General features: G+C 45.0%; 1 protein-coding gene across 1 annotated transcript in view; it reads left to right on the top strand.

Moving 5' to 3' along the window:
- The window catches only part of LOC147122506 (uncharacterized), a 57,719-nt gene that overhangs the window by 13,430 nt on the left and 20,610 nt on the right, over positions 1 to 23,679 (top strand). The window contains exon 2 of the mRNA XM_086006022.1: positions 8,382 to 9,572. Within this exon, the coding sequence (XP_085862148.1) occupies positions 8,382 to 9,572 (1,191 nt within the window). The remainder of the gene's footprint in view (positions 1 to 8,381; positions 9,573 to 23,679) is intronic.

The following is a 23,679-nucleotide window of genomic DNA, read 5'->3' as shown; positions in this document are numbered from 1 at the left end:
CCTGTGGAATGCTTGGCAAGGCTGATACATGGCTGTGGTGCTTCAGGATTTTAAGACCATTTTTCCACAGAAGGATTTGGAAAATTAAGGATTTTAATGTTTTATTGGAGCGACATATATTCTCACAAGTTTAAAAAGGAGCACCTAGACAAAAGGTGGTTATTATGCTAAATGAAAGTTCTCCCCAAAGAAAAGAAATAAATACATTTCTATAGCGCCTTTCACCAGCTCAGGACGTCCCAAAGCGCTTTACAGCCAAAGAAGTACTTTTGAAACGTAGTCACTGTTGTAATGTAGGAAACGCGGCAGTTAAGAACTCCCCTGCTCTTCTTCAAAACAGTGCCATGGGATCTTTTACGTCCACCTGAGAGAGCAGACGGGGCCTCAGTTTAACGTCTCATCTGAAAGACGGCACCTCCGACAGTGCGGCGCTCCCTCAGTACTGCCCCTCCGACAGTGCGGCGCTCCCTCAGTACTGCCCCTCAGACAGTGCGGCGCTCCCTCAGTACTGCCCCTCCGACAGTGCGGCGCTCCCTCAGTACTGCCCTTCCGACAGTGCAGCACTTCCTCAGTACTGCCCCTCCAACAGTGCGGCACACCCTCAGTACTGCCCCTCCGACAGTACAGCACTCCCTCAGTACTGCCCCTCCGACAGTGCAGTGCTCCCTCAGTACTGCCCCTCCGACAATGCGGCGCTCCCTCAGTACTGCCCCTCCGACAGTGCGGCGCTCCCTCAGTACTGCCCCTCCGACAGTGCAGTGCTCCCTCAGTACTGCCCCTCCGACAATGCGGCGCTCCCTCAGTACTGCCCCTCCGACAGTGCGGCGCTCCCTCAGCACTGCACTGGGAGTCTCAGCCTAGATTTTTGTGCTCAAGTCTCTGGAGTGGGGACTTGAACCCACAACCTTCTGACCCAGAGGTGAGAGTGCTGCCCACTGAGCCATGGCTGACTAAACAAGAAACAATTTATTAGCTCGTCTAGGTAATCAAGGAACACTCACATCCATTGTGTTGTAAAGGAAATGCACAATTTTTAACCAGAGAGCCCCGACTGCTTTAGGCAGACTTAGAAAGTCAGAAAGGATGGAGGAACGGTTAGAAGACATTTTGTTAAAGTCATGTAAGATGATCCCCCTGATGTGGGGAAGGGTGGAGTGTTCTTTATTTTATATAATTATGCAAAGATAAGATGTATTAGGAATATAGGAACAGGAGGAGGCCATTCAGCCCCCTCAAAGCTATTCTGCCATTCAATTGGATATTGGCTGATCTGTATCTTAACTCCATCCACCTGCCTTTGCTCCATATCCCTTAATACCCTTGTCTAGCGAGAATCTATCGATCTCAGATTTAAAATTATTAATTGAGTTTCCATCTACTGCTTTGTGTGGGAGAGGGTTCCACACTTCCACCACCCTTTGTGTGAAGAAGTGTTTCCAAACTTCTCTCCCGAATGGCCTGGCTCTGATTTTAAGGTGATGCCCGCTTGTCCCAGACACCCCACCAGCGGAAAAAGGTTTCTCTCTATCCACCCTATCGATTCCTTTCAAAATCCTAAAGTCTCAATCAAATCACCCCTTAACCTTCTTTATTCCAGGGAATACAAGCCTTGTTTATGTAATCGCTCCTCATAATTTAACCCTTGGAGCCTCGGTAACATACTGACCGAACTAAGTGACTGATCATCACGATTTCTCTTTGTAATGTATGTACCTTTAAGGGGGCGAACTACTTTTTACAGCTCCTGTATCCTGTAGTACCGGCAGTGACTACACCTGTATATAAACCCTGAGTAGTGATCTGTACAGTCAGTTGCAGTTTGAACCCTCATTCAGTAAACACCTGTTGATCGTTCCCTGCAGTCTTTTGTCTGATTATTGAAGGAAACAACATTAAGATACCCGGATCTAACATTGGCGACGACAAAGATTCGAACCTACCTGCAACTCTGCATCACCTCCCAGGGATTCGCTCCTGGAGAACAGTGGAAGGAGGTCGAGTCCAGAAGCACGGGCATCGCAGGGGAGGCTGTCGAGAGCCAGGCTTGGCTTTCCAGTCACGGTGGTCCAGCGAAACGGGCTGGCAACAGGTACTGCGCAGACCCTTCCCGGACAGCGGTGGCTAGAGCCGACCGAGCGGCACAGAAAAAGGCCGAGCAGCGTCGACGGGGGAGCGAGAGAGGGCAGAGCGCACAGGGCGCAGCCGGTGTTCAAGGGCCGAGCAGCGTCAACGGGGGAGAGAGGCGAGAGAGAGCAGAGCGCAGCCAGTGTTCAGGACCGAGCGGCGTCAATGGGGGAGAGAGGCACGCAGGAAAACGCGAGGCACTGCCATTGCCATGAGGACCGCAGAGAGCGGCATTGGCAGCAGCGCAGGAGCAGCGCACGAAACCCACAGGGTGTCGCCATTTGCCACGAGGACCACCGAGAGCAGCGTTGGCAGCAGCGCGGGAGACGCCATTTTAAGCCACAGCGGGGAAGAAAGGAAAGCACGGGAGACGCCATTTTAAGCCGCAGCAGGGAAGAAAGGAAAGCGCGGGAGACGCCATTTTAAGCCAGTCTAGCCACACCCAAAAATGCCGAAGAGTGGCAGTATCACAGCGTTCGACAATGAAGTCGAAGATTGGACGACATATGTCGAACGCATAGAAGTATACTGCAAGGCGAATGAAGTGCCAGATGACAAGAAAGCGCTGGTATTGTTGAATTCAATGGGTGCAAAAACGTATGGCTTACTACGAAACCTAGTAACCCCAGAGAAGCCAGTAGAAAAGGATTTTGAAAACATAGTGTCAATCCTACAGAACCAATTAAACCCCACACCGCTGCTGATAGCAGAAAGATTTAAGTTTCACAAAAGGAACCAGCATAAAGATGAAAGTAATGCTGAGTGTTTAACGGAACTGTGCAAGCTATCGAAACACTGCCAGTTTGGAACAGGACTAGCAGATACTTTAAGGGACAAGTTTGTGTGTGGGCTTCAAAGTGAAGGAACCCAGAAACGGCTTCTATCAGAAAAGGATCTTACGCTGGACAAGGCTTTCAGCATTGCAGTATCACACGAAGCAGCCGCACGGGGCGCTGCAGAGATACAACGGAGACCGCAAGAATATGGCACAAATGAAATGTCATACGGAACAGTGAAGTGCTATCGCTGCGGCAGAACAACACACGACCATAATGATTGCTGGTTCAAGGACAAAGTGTGCAGACAGTGTGGAAAAGTAGGACACATAGCAAGAGTCTGCAGGTCGGGAAAGAAAACCAGCAGCAAGAAATCTCCACAGGAGAAGTACAAGAAGGTACATAAGGTGACAGAGAGTAGTTCAGACGAACAGAAGAGTGATACAGACTCCGGAAGCAAGGAGCTGGGTTGTCTGAAACTACATAATGTGATCAAAACGGAGGATCACCAAGCTATCTGGGTCACGCTCAAGATAGCAGGAGTCCAAGTGAAAATGGAATTGGACATAGGATCAGCCCTAACAGTCATAAACCGAAGGGACTACAAGCGGCTATTCTCACATATACCCTTGAGAGATACAAAGATTGTCTTGAAGACGTACACGGGGCAAAAAGTCTACCCCAAAGGAAAAATAAGGGTGAACGTTATATATAACGGCAAGGAAACACCAAAAATGGACCTATATGTATTGCCAGATGGAGGACCACCACTACTAGGATGTGAATGCATCCGGAAGATACAGCTAGATTGGCATTCCATACAAGCACTGACTGTAGATGCCAAAAAGGATGACGACGTCACACCTGGACGACTGTCAAAAATGCTAACTGACGCACAAGAAGTGTTCTAGCAGGGACTCGGAACACTAAAAGGCATAACAGCGACGATCAAAATAGAGGAAAATGCAAGCCCAAAGTTTTTTAAGGCCAGACCGGTACCTTATGCGATCCGCCCAGCCGTCGAAGCAGAGCTGGAAGGTTTGGAACGTTAATGAGTACTGTCCAAAGTGGACTGGAGCGAGTGGGCTACACCCATCGTTCCTGTAATGAAGAGGTCGTTGAGTAATACGCCTGGGGAACCAAAGAAGGTTCGCATCTGTGGGGACTTTAAGGTGACAGTGAACCCAGTCCTTCACACGGTACAATATCCGCTTCCGCGGATTGAAGATATTTTCGCCTCGCTATCTGGAGGGAAACGCTTCACTAAGATCGATCTGGCCCAGGTGAACCTGCAAATGGAGGTAGAAGAAGCCTCGAAACAGTACCTCACGATCAACACTCATAAAGGTCTCTACCAATACAACCGGCTGGTATTCGGGGTAGCATCAGCTCCGGCTATTTGGCAAAGGGCAATGCAACAAGTCCTGCAAGGGATTCCAGGGACCCAGTGTTATTTGGACGACATCCTGGTCACAGGCAAAAATGACAGTGATCACCTCGCCAACCTGGAGCAGGTGCTCACTAGATTGAAGGAATATGGGCTCCGAGCTAATCGCCACAAATGTGAGTTTTTCCAGAAGCAAATCTCGTATTCTGGCCATGTTATTGATAAAGAGGGGTTACATAAGTCCCCTGAAAAGATTGAGGCAGTAGTCAAGGCTCCAGCACCGGAAAATGTGTCACAACTGAGGTCGTTCCTCGGGCTGGTGAACTACTACCATAAGTTCTTGCCGAATTTGTCTACCGTACTACACCCACTGAACACCCTACTGCAAACAGGGGTACCATGGAAGTGGAGTGACGAATGTAAATGAGCTTTCCAGAAGAGCAAAGCATTGATCACATCAAAAGAGGTGTTGGCTCATTTCAACCCAGCACTACCAATTCGGTTGGCGTGTGATGCATCACCCTATGGCATTGGAGCGGTGCTGTCGCACAAATTCCCAGACGGCTCGGAGAGGCCAGTAGCCTTTGCGTCTCGGTCACTAACCTCAGCCGAGCGTAACTACGCCCAGATTGACAGGGAGGCCCTCCGCCTAGTGTGGGGAGTGAAAAAGTTCAATCACTATCTGCACGGGCAGAAGTTCACCTTGCTGACTGACCACCAACCACTTGTCTCCATCTTTAATCCAAAGAAGGGCGTTCCGGTGATGACTGCGCAACGGCTACAAAGATGGTCCCTTTTTCTAGGGGCGCACCAATATGATATCGAGTATAAGGGCACGAAACAGCATGGAAACACTGATGGGCTATCACGCCTGCCACTGCCTACTGCGGAGGAAGCACCAGCAGTGGATCCTGTCGAAATATTTCATTCGACTATAATTGAATGCTTGCCAGTAACTAATGCTGGTATAGAGAAGGAGACCCGAAATGACCCGACACTGTCTCGGGTATATGATTTGACGGTGAAGGGATGGCCAGCACATGGCGACTCACTGTTGCCAGCATTCTCATCCAGAAGAGAACAGCTGTCAGTATGCCAGGGGACCTTGATGTGTGGATCCCGAGTGGTAATTCCACCCAAGTTAAGGGAGAGAGTGCTCAATGAGCTTCGCGAAGGTCATCTGGGAGGGGTGAAAATGAAAAGCCTTGCTAGGGCTTATGTGTGGTGGCCGGGGATCGATCAGCAAATCGAGTACCTGACAAAGAGCTGCTCAGGATGCCAGAAGGTCCAAAATGCACCACCACATGCCCCTCTACACCCATGGGAGTGGCCCTCATCTCCATGGCAACGGGTGCATATTGATTTTGCTGGTCCATTCATGGACTCAATGTTTTTAATAGCCGTGGATGCGCACTCGAAATGGCCTGAGGTGATCAAAATGTCCTCCACCACCACGGAGAAAACTATTGCAGTCCTACGGACCATTTTTGCCAGGAACGGCTTGCCAGAGCAGATTTACTCTGATAACGGACCACAGTTTGTGTCCGAAGAGTTTCGAAGATTTATGAAAAGGAATGGGGTAAGGCATTACACATCCGCCCCGTATCATCCAGCCACAAATGGATTGGCTGAGAGGTTCGTACAAACCTTTAAAAAAGCAGTAATGGCCATGTGCGATGACGACATTCCACTGCAGCATAAGGTGGACAATTTCCTGTTAGCCTACAGAAATGCGACACATGCAGTCACCAACCAGGCCCCGGCCATGATGTTCTTTAACCGAAGGTTGAGATCGCGTCTGGATTTGCTCAGACCAAATGTACGAAGAGATGTTGAGAATAAGCAATTCCAGCACATCAATGAGAAGCCGACAAGGAGCTTCAATGTAGGGCAACCAGTCTTGGCCCGCGACTACCGAACAGAGAAATGGCAACCAGGAACGATATGCACACGGCAGGGGCCACTAATGTACACAGTGGATGTTGGGGAGAACATTGTGAGACGCCATGCTGACCAGATCCTAGAGTCACAGGAACGAGTCAACCCCATGTCTCGGCCATACATACCTGGTGAGGAACCCGACGTACAGGTCGCATCTACCTCAGAAACAATAGCATTGGAAGCTGATGAATCAACTGACGACAGGGTGTTAGAATCGCCTCCGCACCAAGAGCGAGACACTCGGGAAAGGCGTTATCCAGAAAGAATCAGGAAGCCTCCCCAAAGACTGAATTTATAAATAGACTATTTTCAGTTAATGTTGCATGTTAAAAGTGTTAATTGTAATTAGTTTGATATTTAATTGTTAAATGAGTGTTATGGTACTGTTAATCTAAAAGGGGAGGAATTGTAATGTATGTACCTTTAAGGGGGAGAACTACTTTTTACAGCTCCTGTATCCTGTAGTACCGGCAGTGACCACACCTGTATATAAACCCTGAGTAGTGATCTGTACAGTCAGTTGCAGTTTGAACCCTCATTCAGTAAACACCTGTTGATCGTTCCCTGCAGTCTTTTGTCTGATTATTGAAGGACACAACATTAAGATACACGGATCTAACACTCTTTATGCTTACTTGCTGTGAAATAATGAAGCGAAGTGATTTGTGTCAAACCTTGCCCCAACATGTGTTTGTTCAAGACATTTTGTCTAAGTCAAGTAAGATTGGAGGGCGGTGGAAGCAGAGTCTTTGAATATTTTTAGGCAGAGATAGATAGATTCTTGATAAGCAAGGGGGTGAAAGGTTATCAGGTGATCGGGCGGGAATGTGGAGTAATCAGATCAGCCACGATCTTATTGAATGGCCGACTCCTGCTCCGAATTCGTATGTTCGTACGTAAGATGACCCCCTGATGTGGGGAAGGGTGGAGGGTTCTTTATTTTGTATCATTATGCAAAGATAAGATGCCTTTGGAGAGCTGTTGTGAAAGTACATGTGTGAAAGACGTGAATACCCAGTTCCGGTAACGTGTGGGCACTATTGCTAGATAGATAGCAAAAACTAAGGGCTCCTCACAAACGCATTGGTGCAATGAAATATGAGTGAGTTTTGTATTTTAAGTTGATAAATAAGTTTGATAAATTTGGAAGGAGCGTGAATTCTGCTTAGCTATCCAGGTGAAGAGACACTGCGATAAAATTAGTGAATTTGATTTAACGTTATTGGTGTATTGAACATTGTGATAGCTTTTTAATTGCTTGCTTCAGAGATTCAGCTTGCAGATAGTTGCAGCCTAACGAGTGTCTTATCTGTGGCTTGCTGAGTCGCGGACAAGCTAACGCGCAAAGCCCAGGCAGCTCGGTGCTAATTACGCCTAAACTTCTTATTCACTGATTTGCCCTGTTTGAATTTTGTGTGTCTGGAGGCTTGGAAAGGGCTGTTCCTTGTGCTGTTGTCTCACTGGTGGATGAATCCTAAGTAGGAATGCTTCGACCTGTGAGTATGCACAATTTGAGATACATGTGTGGAATATGGAAGCATTGAATTGAAACTTTATATACACGGCCCTTGAGTCACCCCAGGGTCCGTGTGCCGTATTCATTCATTGTTAGCTTTTCCTGCACGTCAAAGTATGCCTTACACACGGGAGCTACATTAATGATAGAATCATATAACTCAAGGAGGCCATTTGGCCCACCGTGCCTGTGCCGGCTCTTTGAAAGGGCCACTCCCCCTGCTCTTTCCCCAGAGCCCTACAAATGTTTCCCCCTTTCAAGTATTTATCCAATTCCCTTTTGAAAGTCACTGTTGAATCTGCTTCCACCGCCCTTTCAGGCAGCGCGTTCCAGATCACAACAACTCGCTGCGTAAAAAAAAACTTCTCATCTCCCCCCTGGTTCTCTGCCACTGGAAACAGTTTCTCCTTATTTACTCTATCAAAAGTCCTCATAATTTTGAACACTTCTATTAAATCTCCCCTTAACCTTCTCTGCTCTAAGGAGAACAACCCCAGCTTCTCCAGTCTCTCCACGTCACTGAGGTCCCTCACCCCTGGTACCGTTCTGGTGAATCTCCTCTGCACCCTCTCCAAGGATGACAGATTGTTTTCCAAGCTTTTTCTGTTCAACAACTTTATTTTGTTTTCATTTGCAGAATTAAGTGTTATAATTTCAGCTGGAGAAAGTACAACAGTAACATTGCTCGCTAAAACTTCAGAAGAAAGTCTGTTGACCACTATTAAATCTACCACCCAAACTTCATCCACAACCAGCACAATACCAAGCACCAAAGAGCCAACCAAAGCCGCAACAAGCAATCCTGCAGCCACTACATCTACAAGCACCAAATCTAATTCTCCTGTCTCAGAGAGCACTACAAGAACGACAGTCTCAAGCTCCACTGATGGATCCTCACCGGTGACAACCAACTTAAGTGGCACAGATGAACCTACAAAACCTAATACAGGTGCACTGCAACTGACTGCATCTGCAAGCCAATCAACAGATGTTACAAATACATCGCAGTCACCTTCAACTTTAGGCCAGTCCACAGGTGATACCAGTACACCACAGCCCACGTCAACCACAGACCAGTCGACAGGTATTACAAGTACACCACAGACCACGTCAACCACAGCCCAGCCCACAGGTAATACCAGTACACCACAGACCACGTCAACCACAGCCCAGTCCACAGGTAATACCAGTACACCACAGACCACGTCAACCACAGCCCAGTCCACAGGTAATACCAGTACACCACAGACCACGTCAACCACAGCCCAGTCCACAGGTAATACCAGTACACCACAGACCACGTCAACCACAGCCCAGTCCACAGGTAATACCAGTACACCACAGACCACGTCAACCACAGCCCAGTCCACAGGTAATACCAGTACACCACAGACCACGTCAACCACAGCCCAGTCCACAGGTAATACCAGTACACCACAGACCACGTCAACCACAGCCCAGTCCACAGGTAATACCAGTACACCACAGTCCACTTCAAACACTGCCCAGTCGACAGGTATTACAAGTATACCACAGACATCTACCACTGTAAACCAGTCAACAGATGTTCCAAGTGCACCCAGTGCAACTTCCACTGTAGCTCTGACGGAAGGCAGCACCACTGCATCAACAATCACTTCCACCACAAATGGAAAGACAAGAACAACTGCTGCTGTCGCGACCTCTTTGTCTTCGCGGTCAACAGTAGCACCACCAGCGTCACACAAGCCGAGTTCAACAACGTCAGGACAGGCATTAAAAACAGCAGCCCCCTCAACCCAGGACATCACCATGACTACTGAGCAATCCGCAAACAGTTTGAGTGCAGGTGAGTGAGTACAGTCCACTCCTCTTCAGTTCTTCACTAGAATCCACTCCTCTTCATTTTCTCACTAGAATCCTCTCCTCTTCATTTCCTCACTAGAATCCACTCCTCTTCATTTCCTCACTAGAATCCTCTCCTCTTCATTTCCTCACTAGAATCCACTCCTCTTCATTTCCTCACTAGAATCCACTCCTCTTCATTTCTTCACTAGAAACCTCTCCTCTTCATTTCCTCACTAGAATCCTCTCCTCTTCATTTCCTCACTACAATCCTCTCCTCTTCATTTCCTCACTAGAATCCTCTCCTCTTCATTTCCTCACTAGAATCCACTCCTCTTCATTTCCTCACTAGAATCCACTCCTCTTCATTTCCTCACTAGAATCCTCTCCTCTTCATTTCCTCACTAGAATCCTCTCCTCTTCATTTCCTCACTAGAATCCACGGCTCTTCATTTCCTCACTAGAATCCACTCCTCTTCATTTCCTCACTAGAATCCACTCCTCTTCATTTCCTCACTAGAATCCTCTCCTCTTCATTTCCTCACTAGAATCCCTGGCTCTTCATTTCCTCACTAGAATCCACTCCTCTTCATTTCCTCACTAGAATCCACTCCTCTTCATTTCTTCACTAGAATCCACTCCTCTTCATTTCCTCACTAGAATCCTCTCCTCTTCATTTCCTCACTAGAATCCACTCCTCTTCATTTCCTCAGTAGAATCCACTGCTCTTCATTTCCTCACTAGAATCCACTCCTCTTCATTTCCTCACTAGAATCCACTCCTCTTCATTTCCTCACTAGAATCCTCTCTTCATTTCCTCACTAGAATCCTCTCCTCTTTATTTCTTCACTAGAATCCACTCCTCTTCATTTCCTCACTAGAATCCTCTCTTCATTTCCTCACTAGAATCCTCTCCTCTTCATTTCTTCACGAGAATCCACGGCTCTTCATTTCCTCAGTAGAATCCACTGCTCTTCATTTCCTCACTAGAATCCTCTCCTCTTCAGTTCCTCACTAGAATCCACTCCTCTTCATTTCTTCACTAGAATCCACTCCTCTTCATTTCTTCACTAGAATCCACTCCTCTTCATTTCCTCACTAGAATGCTCTCCTCTTCATTTCCTCACTAGAATCCTCTCCTCTTCATTTCCTCACTAGAATCCACTCCTCTTCATTTCCTCACTAGAATCCACTCCTCTTCATTTCCTCACTAGAATCCACTCCTCTTCATTTCCTCACTAGAATCCTCTCCTCTTCATTTCCTCACTAGAATCCACTCCTCTTCATTTCCTCAGTAGAATCCACTCCTCTTCATTTCCTCACTAGAAGCCACTCCTCTTCATTTCCTCACTAGAATCCTCTCCTCTTCATTTCCTCACTAGAAGCCACTCCTCTTCATTTCCTCACTAGAATCCACTCCTCTTCATTTCCTCACTAGAATCCACTCCTCTTCATTTCCTCACTAGAATCCTCTCCTCTTCATTTCCTCACTAGAAGCCACTCCGCTTCATTTCCTCACTAGAATCCACTCCTCTTCATTTCCTCACTAGAATCCACTCCTCTTCATTTCCTCACTAGAATCCACTCCTCTTCATTTCCTCACTAGAATCCACTCCTCTTCATTTCCTCACTAGAATCCTCTCCTCTTCATTTGCTCACTAGAATCCTCTCCTCTTCATTTCCTCACTAGAATCCTCTCCTCTTCATTTCCTCAGTAGAATGCTCTTCTCTTCATTTCCTCACTAGAATCCTCTCCTCTTCATTTCCTCACTAGAATCCACTCCTCTTCATTTCCTCACTAGAATCCACTCCTCTTCATTTCCTCACTAGAATCCACTCCTCTTCATTTCCTCAGTAGAATCCTCTTCTCTTCATTTCCTCACTAGAATCCTCTCCTCTTCATTTCCTCACTAGAATCCACTCCTCTTCATTTCCTCACTAGAATCCACTCCTCTTCATTTCCTCACTAGAATCCACTCCTCTTCATTTCCTCACTAGAATCCTCTCCTCTTCATTTCCTCACTAGAATCCACTCCTCTTCATTTCCTCAGTAGACTCCACTGCTCTTCATTTCCTCACTAGAATCCACTCCTCTTCATTTCCTCACTAGAATCCTCTCCTCTTCATTTCCTCACTAGAATCCTCTCCTCTTCATTTCCTCACTAGAATCCACTTCTCTTCATTTCCTCAGTAGAATCCTCTTCTCTTCATTTCCTCACTAGAATCCACTCCTCTTCGTTTCCTCACTAGAATCCACTCCTCTTCATTTCCTCACTAGAATCCTCTCCTCTTCATTTCCTCACTAGAATCCACTCCTCTTCATTTCCTCACTAGAATCCACTGCTCTTCATTTCTTCACTAGAATCCTCTCCTCTTCATTTCCTCACTAGAATCCACTCCTCTTCATTTCCTCACTAGAATCCTCTCCTCTTCATTTCCTCACTAGAATCCACGGCTCTTCATTTCGTCACTAGAATCCACTCCTCTTCATTTCCTCACTAGAATCCTCTCCTCTTCATTTCCTCACTAGAATCTACTCCTCTTCATTTCCTCACTAGAATCCACTCCTCTTCATTTCCTCACTAGATTCCACTCCTCTTCATTTCTTCACTAGAATCCACTCCTCTTCTTTTCCTCACTAGAATCTACTCCTCTTCATTTCCTCACTAGAATCCACTCCTCTTCATTTCTTCACTAGAATCCACTCCTCTTCATTTCCTCACTAGAATCCTCTCCTCTTCATTTCCTCACTAGAATCCACTCCTCTTCATTTCCTCAGTAGAATCCGCTGCTCTTCATTTCCTCACTAGAATCCACTCCTCTTCATTTCCTCACTAGAATCCACTCCTCTTCATTTCCTCACGAGAATCCTCTCCTCTTCATTTCCTCACTAGAATCTACTCCTCTTCATTTCCTCACTAGAATCCACTCCTCTTCATTTCCTCACTAGAATCCACTCCTCTTCATTTCTTCACGAGAATCCACTCCTCTTCTTTTCCTCACTAGAATCTACTCCTCTTCATTTCCTCACTGGAATCCACTCCTCTTCATTTCTTCACTAGAATCCACTCCTCTTCATTTCCTCACTAGAATCCTCTCCTCTTCATTTCCTCACTAGAATCCTCTCCTCTTCATTTCCTCACGAGAATCCTCTCCTCTTCATTTCCTCACTAGAATCCTCTCCTCTTCATTTCTTCACTAAAATCCACGGCTCTTCATTTCCTCACTAGAATCCACTCCTCTTCATTTCCTCACTAGAATCCACTCCTCTTCATTTCCTCACTAGAATCCTCTCCTCTTCATTTCCTCACTAGAATCCCCGGCTCTTCATATCCTCACTAGAATCCACTCCTCTTCATTTCCTCACTAGAATCCACTCCTCTTCATTTCTTCACTAGAATCCACTCCTCTTCATTTCCTCACTAGAATCCTCTCCTCTTCATTTCCTCACTAGAATCCACTCCTCTTCATTTCCTCAGTAGAATCCACTACTCTTCATTTCCTCACTAGAATCCACTCCTCTTCATTTCCTCACGAGAATCCACTCCTCTTCATTTCCTCACTAGAATCCTCTCTTCATTTCCTCACTAGAATCCTCTCCTCTTTATTTCTTCACTAGAATCCACTCCTCTTCATTTCCTCACTAGAATCCTCTCTTCATTTCCTCACTAGAATCCTCTCCTCTTCATTTCTTCACGAGAATCCACGGCTCTTCATTTCCTCAGTAGAATCCACTGCTCTTCATTTCCTCACTAGAATCCTCTCCTCTTCAGTTCCTCACTAGAATCCACTCCTCTTCATTTCTTCACTAGAATCCACTCCTCTTCATTTCTTCACTAGAATCCACTCCTCTTCATTTCCTCACTAGAATGCTCTCCTCTTCATTTCCTCACTAGAATCCTCTCCTCTTCATTTCCTCACTAGAATCCACTCCTCTTCATTTCCTCACTAGAATCCACTCCTCTTCATTTCCTCACTAGAATCCACTCCTCTTCATTTCCTCACTAGAATCCTCTCCTCTTCATTTCCTCACTAGAAGCCTCTCCTCTTCATTTCCTCACTAGAATCCTCTCCTCTTCATTTCCTCACTAGAAACCACTCCTCTTCATTTCCTCACTAGAATCCACTCCTCTTCATTTCCTCACTAGAATCCACTCCTCTTCATTTCCTCACTAGAATCCACTCCTCTTCATTTCCTCACTAGAATCCACTCCTCTTCATTTCTTCACTAGAATCCTCTCCTCTTCATTTGCTCACTAGAATCCTCTCCTCTTCATTTCCTCACTAGAATCCTCTCCTCTTCATTTCCTCAGTAGAATGCTCTTCTCTTCATTTCCTCACTAGAATCCTCTCCTCTTCATTTCCTCACTAGAATCCACTCCTCTTCATTTCCTCACTAGAATCCACTCCTCTTCATTTCCTCACTAGAATCCACTCCTCTTCATTTCCTCAGTAGAATCCTCTTCTCTTCATTTCCTCACTAGAATCCTCTCCTCTTCATTTCCTCACTAGAATCCACTCCTCTTCATTTCCTCACTAGAATCCACTCCTCTTCATTTCCTCACTAGAATCCACTCCTCTTCATTTCCTCACTAGAATCCTCTCCTCTTCATTTCCTCAGTAGAATCCACTCCTCTTCATTTCCTCAGTAGACTCCACTGCTCTTCATTTCCTCACTAGAATCCACTCTTCTTCATTTCCTCACTAGAATCCTCTCCTCTTCATTTCCTCACTAGAATCCTCTCCTCTTCATTTCCTCACTAGAATCCACTTCTCTTCATTTCCTCAGTAGAATCCTCTTCTCTTCATTTCCTCACTAGAATCCACTCCTCTTCGTTTCCTCACTAGAATCCACTCCTCTTCATTTCCTCACTAGAATCCACTCCTCTTCATTTCCTCACTAGAATCCTCTCCTCTTCATTTCCTCAGTAGAATCCACTGCTCTTCATTTCCTCACTAGAATCCTCTCCTCTTCATTTCCTCACTAGAATCCTCTCCTCTTCATTTCCTCACTAGAATCCTCTCCTCTTCATTTCCTCACTAGAATCCACTCCTCTTCATTTCCTCACTGGAATCCACTCCTCTTCATTTCCTCACTAGAATCCTCTCCTCTTCATTTCCTCACTAGAATCCTCTCCTCTTCATTTCCTCACTAGAATCCACTCCTCTTCATTTCCTCACTAGAATCCTCTCCTCTTCATTTCCTCACTAGAATCCACTGCTCTTCATTTCCTCACTAGAATCCTCTCCTCTTCAGTTCCTCACTAGAATCCTCTCCTCTTCATTTCTTCACTAGAATCCACTCCTCTTCATTTCCTCAGTAGAATCCACTGCTCTTCATTTCCTCACTAGAATCCTCTCCTCTTCATTTCCTCACTAGAATCCTCTCCTCTTCATTTCCTCACTAGAATCCTCTCCTCTTCATTTCCTCACTAGAATCCACTCCTCTTCATTTCCTCACTGGAATCCACTCCTCTTCATTTCCTCACTAGAATCCTCTCCTCTTCATTTCCTCACTAGAATCCTCTCCTCTTCATTTCTTCACTAGAATCCACTCCTCTTCATTTCCTCAGTAGAATCCACTGCTCTTCATTTCCTCACTAGAATCCTCTCCTCTTCATTTCCTCACTAGAATCCTCTCCTCTTCATTTCCTCACTAGAATCCTCTCCTCTTCATTTCCTCACTAGAATCCACTCCTCTTCATTTCCTCACTGGAATCCACTCCTCTTCATTTCCTCACTAGAATCCTCTCGTCTTCATTTCCTCACTAGAATCCTCTCCTCTTCATTTCCTCACTGGAAGCCACTCCTCTTCATTTCCTCACTAGAATCCGCTCCTCTTCATTTCCTCACTAGAAGCCACTCCTCTTCATTTCCTCACTAGAATCCACTCCTCTTCATTTCCTCACTAGAATCCACTCCTCTTCATTTCCTCACTAGAATCCTCTCCTCTTCATTTCCTCAATAGAATCCTCTCCTCTTCATTTCCTCACTAGAAGCCACTCCTCTTCATTTCCTCACTAGAATCCACTCCTCTTCATTTCCTCACTAGAATCCTCTCCTCTTCATTTCCTCACTAGAATCCACTCCTCTTCACTCCCTCACTAGAATCCACTCCTCTTCATTTCCTCACTGGAATCCTCTCGTCTTCATTTCCTCACTAGAATCCACTCCTCTTCATTTCCTCAGTAGAATCCACTGCTCTTCATTTCCTCACTAGAATCCACTCCTCTTCATTTCCTCACTAGAATCCTCTCCTCTTCATTTCCTCACTAGAATCCTCTCCTCTTCATTTCCTCACTAGAATCCACTCCTCTTCATTTCCTCACTAGAATCCACTCCTCTTCATTTCCTCACTAGAATCCTCTCCTCCTCATTTCCTCACTAGAATCCACTCCTCTTCATTTCTTCACTAGAATCCACTCCTCTTCATTTCCTCACTAGAATCCACTCCTCTTCATTTCCTCACTAGAATCCTCTCCTCTTCATTTCCTCACTAGAATCCTCTCCTCTTCATTTCTTCACTAGAATCCACTCCTCTTCATTTCCTCACTAGAATGCTCTCCTCTTCATTTCCTCACTAGAATCCTCTCCTCTTCATTTCCTCACTAGAATCCACTCCTCTTCATTTCCTCACTAGAATCCACTCCTCTTCATTTCCTCACTAGAATCCACTCCTCTTCATTTCCTCACTAGAATCCTCTCCTCTTCATTTCCTCACTAGAATCCACTCCTCTTCATTTCCTCAGTAGAATCCACTCCTCTTCATTTCCTCACTAGAAGCCACTCCTCTTCATTTCCTCACTAGAATCCTCTCCTCTTCATTTCCTCACTAGAAGCCACTCCTCTTCATTTCCTCACTAGAATCCACTCCTCTTCATTTCCTCACTAGAATCCACTCCTCTTCATTTCCTCACTAGAATCCTCTCCTCTTCATTTCCTCACTAGAAGCCACTCCGCTTCATTTCCTCACTAGAATCCACTCCTCTTCATTTCCTCACTAGAATCCACTCCTCTTCATTTCCTCACTAGAATCCACTCCTCTTCATTTCCTCACTAGAATCCACTCCTCTTCATTTCCTCACTAGAATCCTCTCCTCTTCATTTGCTCACTAGAATCCTCTCCTCTTCATTTCCTCACTAGAATCCTCTCCTCTTCATTTCCTCAGTAGAATGCTCTTCTCTTCATTTCCTCACTAGAATCCTCTCCTCTTCATTTCCTCACTAGAATCCACTCCTCTTCATTTCCTCACTAGAATCCACTCCTCTTCATTTCCTCACTAGAATCCACTCCTCTTCATTTCCTCAGTAGAATCCTCTTCTCTTCATTTCCTCACTAGAATCCTCTCCTCTTCATTTCCTCACTAGAATCCACTCCTCTTCATTTCCTCACTAGAATCCACTCCTCTTCATTTCCTCACTAGAATCCACTCCTCTTCATTTCCTCACTAGAATCCTCTCCTCTTCATTTCCTCACTAGAATCCACTCCTCTTCATTTCCTCAGTAGACTCCACTGCTCTTCATTTCCTCACTAGAATCCACTCCTCTTCATTTCCTCACTAGAATCCTCTCCTCTTCATTTCCTCACTAGAATCCTCTCCTCTTCATTTCCTCACTAGAATCCACTTCTCTTCATTTCCTCAGTAGAATCCTCTTCTCTTCATTTCCTCACTAGAATCCACTCCTCTTCGTTTCCTCACTAGAATCCACTCCTCTTCATTTCCTCACTAGAATCCTCTCCTCTTCATTTCCTCACTAGAATCCACTCCTCTTCATTTCCTCACTAGAATCCACTGCTCTTCATTTCTTCACTAGAATCCTCTCCTCTTCATTTCCTCACTAGAATCCACTCCTCTTCATTTCCTCACTAGAATCCTCTCCTCTTCATTTCCTCACTAGAATCCACGGCTCTTCATTTCGTCACTAGAATCCACTCCTCTTCATTTCCTCACTAGAATCCTCTCCTCTTCATTTCCTCACTAGAATCTACTCCTCTTCATTTCCTCACTAGAATCCACTCCTCTTCATTTCCTCACTAGATTCCACTCCTCTTCATTTCTTCACTAGAATCCACTCCTCTTCTTTTCCTCACTAGAATCTACTCCTCTTCATTTCCTCACTAGAATCCACTCCTCTTCATTTCTTCACTAGAATCCACTCCTCTTCATTTCCTCACTAGAATCCTCTCCTCTTCATTTCCTCACTAGAATCCACTCCTCTTCATTTCCTCAGTAGAATCCGCTGCTCTTCATTTCCTCACTAGAATCCACTCCTCTTCATTTCCTCACTAGAATCCACTCCTCTTCATTTCCTCACGAGAATCCTCTCCTCTTCATTTCCTCACTAGAATCTACTCCTCTTCATTTCCTCACTAGAATCCACTCCTCTTCATTTCCTCACTAGAATCCACTCCTCTTCATTTCTTCACGAGAATCCACTCCTCTTCTTTTCCTCACTAGAATCTACTCCTCTTCATTTCCTCACTGGAATCCACTCCTCTTCATTTCTTCACTAGAATCCACTCCTCTTCATTTCCTCACTAGAATCCTCTCCTCTTCATTTCCTCACTAGAATCCTCTCCTCTTCATTTCCTCACGAGAATCCTCTCCTCTTCATTTCCTCACTAGAATCCTCTCCTCTTCATTTCTTCACTAAAATCCACGGCTCTTCATTTCCTCACTAGAATCCACTCCTCTTCATTTCCTCACTAGAATCCACTCCTCTTCATTTCCTCACTAGAATCCTCTCCTCTTCATTTCCTCACTAGAATCCCCGGCTCTTCATATCCTCACTAGAATCCACTCCTCTTCATTTCCTCACTAGAATCCACTCCTCTTCATTTCTTCACTAGAATCCACTCCTCTTCATTTCCTCACTAGAATCCTCTCCTCTTCATTTCCTCACTAGAATCCACTCCTCTTCATTTCCTCAGTAGAATCCACTACTCTTCATTTCCTCACTAGAATCCACTCCTCTTCATTTCCTCACTAGAATCCACTCCTCTTCATTTCCTCACTAGAATCCTCTCTTCATTTCCTCACTAGAATCCTCTCCTCTTTATTTCTTCACTAGAATCCACTCCTCTTCATTTCCTCACTAGAATCCTCTCTTCATTTCCTCACTAGAATCCTCTCCTCTTCATTTCTTCACGAGAATCCACGGCTCTTCATTTCCTCAGTAGAATCCACTGCTCTTCATTTCCTCACTAGAATCCTCTCCTCTTCAGTTCCTCACTAGAATCCACTCCTCTTCATTTCTTCACTAGAATCCACTCCTCTTCATTTCTTCACTAGAATCCACTCCTCTTCATTTCCTCACTAGAATGCTCTCCTCTTCATTTCCTCACTAGAATCCTCTCCTCTTCATTTCCTCACTAGAATCCACTCCTCTTCATTTCCTCACTAGAATCCACTCCTCTTCATTTCCTCACTAGAATCCACTCCTCTTCATTTCCTCACTAGAATCCTCTCCTCTTCATTTCCTCACTAGAATCCACTCCTCTTCATTTCCTCAGTAGAATCCACTCCTCTTCATTTCCTCACTAGAAGCCTCTCCTCTTCATTTCCTCACTAGAATCCTCTCCTCTTCATTTCCTCACTAGAAACCACTCCTCTTCATTTCCTCACTAGAATCCACTCCTCTTCATTTCCTCACTAGAATCCACTCCTCTTCATTTCCTCACTAGAATCCACTCCTCTTCATTTCCTCACTAGAATCCACTCCTCTTCATTTCTTCACTAGAATCCTCTCCTCTTCATTTGCTCACTAGAATCCTCTCCTCTTCATTTCCTCACTAGAATCCTCTCCTCTTCATTTCCTCAGTAGAATGCTCTTCTCTTCATTTCCTCACTAGAATCCTCTCCTCTTCATTTCCTCACTAGAATCCACTCCTCTTCATTTCCTCACTAGAATCCACTCCTCTTCATTTCCTCACTAGAATCCACTCCTCTTCATTTCCTCAGTAGAATCCTCTTCTCTTCATTTCCTCACTAGAATCCTCTCCTCTTCATTTCCTCACTAGAATCCACTCCTCTTCATTTCCTCACTAGAATCCACTCCTCTTCATTTCCTCACTAGAATCCACTCCTCTTCATTTCCTCACTAGAATCCTCTCCTCTTCATTTCCTCAGTAGAATCCACTCCTCTTCATTTCCTCAGTAGACTCCACTGCTCTTCATTTCCTCACTAGAATCCACTCTTCTTCATTTCCTCACTAGAATCCTCTCCTCTTCATTTCCTCACTAGAATCCTCTCCTCTTCATTTCCTCACTAGAATCCACTTCTCTTCATTTCCTCAGTAGAATCCTCTTCTCTTCATTTCCTCACTAGAATCCACTCCTCTTCGTTTCCTCACTAGAATCCACTCCTCTTCATTTCCTCACTAGAATCCACTCCTCTTCATTTCCTCACTAGAATCCACTGCTCTTCATTTCTTCACTAGAATCCTCTCCTCTTCATTTCCTCACTAGAATCCACTCCTCTTCATTTCCTCACTAGAATCCTCTCCTCTTCATTTCCTCACTAGAATCCACGGCTCTTCATTTCCTCACTAGAATCCACTCCTCTTCATTTCCTCACTAGAATCCTCTCCTCTTCATTTCCTCACTAGAATCTACTCCTCTTCATTTCCTCACTAGAATCCACTCCTCTTCATTTCCTCACTAGAATCCACTCCTCTTCATTTCTTCACTAGAATCCACTCCTCTTCTTTTCCTCACTAGAATCTACTCCACTTCATTTCCTCACTAGAATCCACTCCTCTTCATTTCTTCACTAGAATCCACTCCTCTTCATTTCCTCACTAGAATCCTCTCCTCTTCATTTCCTCACTAGAATCCACTCCTCTTCATTTCCTCAGTAGAATCCACTGCTCTTCATTTCCTCACTAGAATCCACTCCTCTTCATTTCCTCACTAGAATCCACTCCTCTTCATTTCCTCACTAGAATCCTCTCCTCTTCATTTCCTCACTAGAATCTACTCCTCTTCATTTCCTCACTAGAATCCACTCCTCTTCATTTCCTCACTAGAATCCACTCCTCTTCATTTCTTCACTAGAATCCACTCCTCTTCTTTTCCTCACTAGAATCTACTCCTCTTCATTTCCTCACTGGAATCCACTCCTCTTCATTTCTTCACTAGAATCCACTCCTCTTCATTTCCTCACTAGAATCCTCTCCTCTTCATTTCCTCACGAGAATCCTCTCCTCTTCATTTCCTCACTAGAATCCTCTCCTCTTCATTTCTTCACTAAAATCCACGGCTCTTCATTTGCTCAGTAGAATCCACTGCTCTTCATTTCCTCACTAGAATCCTCTCCTCTTCAGTTCCTCACTAGAATCCTCTCCTCTTCATTTCTTCACTAGAATCCACTCCTCTTCATTTCCTCAGTAGAATCCACTGCTCTTCATTTCCTCACTAGAATCCTCTCCTCTTCATTTCCTCACTAGAATCCTCTCCTCTTCATTTCCTCACTAGAATCCTCTCCTCTTCATTTCCTCACTAGAATCCACTCCTCTTCATTTCCTCACTGGAATCCACTCCTCTTCATTTCCTCACTAGAATCCTCTCCTCTTCATTTCCTCACTAGAATCCTCTCCTCTTCATTTCCTCACTGGAAGCCACTCCTCTTCATTTCCTCACTAGAATCCGCTCCTCTTCATTTCCTCACTAGAAGCCACTCCTCTTCATTTCCTCACTAGAATCCACTCCTCTTCATTTCCTCACTAGAATCCACTCCTCTTCATTTCCTCACTAGAATCCTCTCCTCTTCATTTCCTCAATAGAATCCTCTCCTCTTCATTTCCTCACTAGAAGCCACTCCTCTTCATTTCCTCACTAGAATCCACTCCTCTTCATTTCCTCACTAGAATCCTCTCCTCTTCATTTCCTCACTAGAATCCACTCCTCTTCACTCCCTCACTAGAATCCACTCCTCTTCATTTCCTCACTGGAATCCTCTCGTCTTCATTTCCTCACTAGAATCCACTCCTCTTCATTTCCTCAGTAGAATCCACTGCTCTTCATTTCCTCACTAGAATCCACTCCTCTTCATTTCCTCACTAGAATCCTCTCCTCTTCATTTCCTCACTAGAATCCTCTCCTCTTCATTTCCTCACTAGAATCCACTCCTCTTCATTTCCTCACTAGAATCCTCTCCTCTTCATTTCCTCACTAGAATCCACTCCTCTTCATTTCCTCAGTAGAATCCACTGCTCTTCATTTCCTCACTAGAATCCACTCCTCTTCATTTCCGCACTAGAATCCTCTCCTCTTCATTTCCTCACTAGAATTCTCTCCTATTCATTTCCTCACTAGAATCCTCTCCTCTTCATTTCTTCACTGGAATCCACGGCTCTTCATTTCCTCCGTAGAATCCACTGCTCTTCATTTCCTCACTAGAATCCTCTCCTCTTCAGTTCCTCACTAGAATCCTCTCCTCTTCATTTCTTCACTAGAATCCACTCCTCTTCATTTCCTCAGTAGAATCCACTGCTCTTCATTTCCTCACTAGAATCCTCTCCTCTTCATTTCCTCACTAGAATCCTCTCCTCTTCATTTCCTCCCTAGAATGCTCTCCTCTTCATTTCCTCACTAGAATCCACTCCTCTTCATTTCCTCACTAGAATCCACTCCTCTTCATTTCCTCACTAGAATCCACTCCTCTTCATTTCCTCACTAGAATCCTCTCCTCTTCATTTCCTCACTAGAATCCACTCCTCTTCATTTCCTCAGTAGAATCCACTGCTCTTCATTTCCTCACTAGAATCCACTCCTCTTCATTTCCTCACTAGAATCCTCTCCTCTTCATTTCCTCACTAGAATCCTCTCCTCTTCATTTCCTCACTCGAAGCCACTCCTCTTCATTTCCTCACTAGAATCCACTCCTCTTCATTTCCTCACTAGAATCCTCTCCTCTTCATTTCCTCACTAGAATCCACTCCTCTTCATTTCTTCACTAGAATCCACTCCTCTTCATTTCCTCACTAGAATCCACTCCTCTTCATTTCCTCACTGGAATCCTCTCGTCTTCATTTCCTCACTAGAATCCACTCCTCTTCATTTCCTCAGTAGAATCCACTGCTCTTCATTTCCTCACTAGAATCCACTCCTCTTCATTTCCTCACTAGAATCCTCTCCTCTTCATTTCCTCACTAGAATCCTCTCCTCTTCATTTCCTCACTAGAATCCACTCCTCTTCATTTCCTCACTAGAATCCACTCCTCTTCATTTCCTCACTAGAATCCTCTCCTCCTCATTTCCTCACTAGAATCCACTCCTCTTCATTTCTTCACTAGAATCCACTCCTCTTCATTTCCTCACTAGAATCCACTCCTCTTCATTTCCTCACTAGAATCCTCTCCTCTTCATTTCCTCACTAGAATCCACTCCTCTTCATTTCCTCAGTAGAATCCACTGCTCTTCATTTCCTCACTAGAATCCACTCCTCTTCATTTCCGCACTAGAATCCTCTCCTCTTCATTTCCTCACTAGAATTCTCTCCTATTCATTTCCTCACTAGAATCCTCTCCTCTTCATTTCTTCACTGGAATCCACGGCTCTTCATTTCCTCCGTAGAATCCACTGCTCTTCATTTCCTCACTAGAATCCTCTCCTCTTCAGTTCCTCACTAGAATCCTCTCCTCTTCATTTCTTCACTAGAATCCACTCCTCTTCATTTCCTCAGTAGAATCCACTGCTCTTCATTTCCTCACTAGAATCCTCTCCTCTTCATTTCCTCACTAGAATCCTCTCCTCTTCATTTCCTCCCTAGAATGCTCTCCTCTTCATTTCCTCACTAGAATCCACTCCTCTTCATTTCCTCACTAGAATCCACTCCTCTTCATTTCCTCACTAGAATCCACTCCTCTTCATTTCCTCACTAGAATCCTCTCCTCTTCATTTCCTCACTAGAATCCACTCCTCTTCATTTCCTCAGTAGAATCCACTGCTCTTCATTTCCTCACTAGAATCCACTCCTCTTCATTTCCTCACTAGAATCCTCTCCTCTTCATTTCCTCACTAGAATCCTCTCCTCTTCATTTCCTCACTCGAAGCCACTCCTCTTCATTTCCTCACTAGAATCCACTCCTCTTCATTTCCTCACTAGA

Source organism: Somniosus microcephalus, chromosome 2 (genome assembly GCF_052327205.1).
Source record: "Somniosus microcephalus isolate GS21.2 chromosome 2, FLI_Smic_1.0, whole genome shotgun sequence".
NCBI classification, from domain to species: domain Eukaryota; kingdom Metazoa; phylum Chordata; class Chondrichthyes; order Squaliformes; family Somniosidae; genus Somniosus; species Somniosus microcephalus.
Note: the sequence above shows the minus strand (reverse complement) of the source record. Positions and strands in the feature narration are given on the sequence as shown.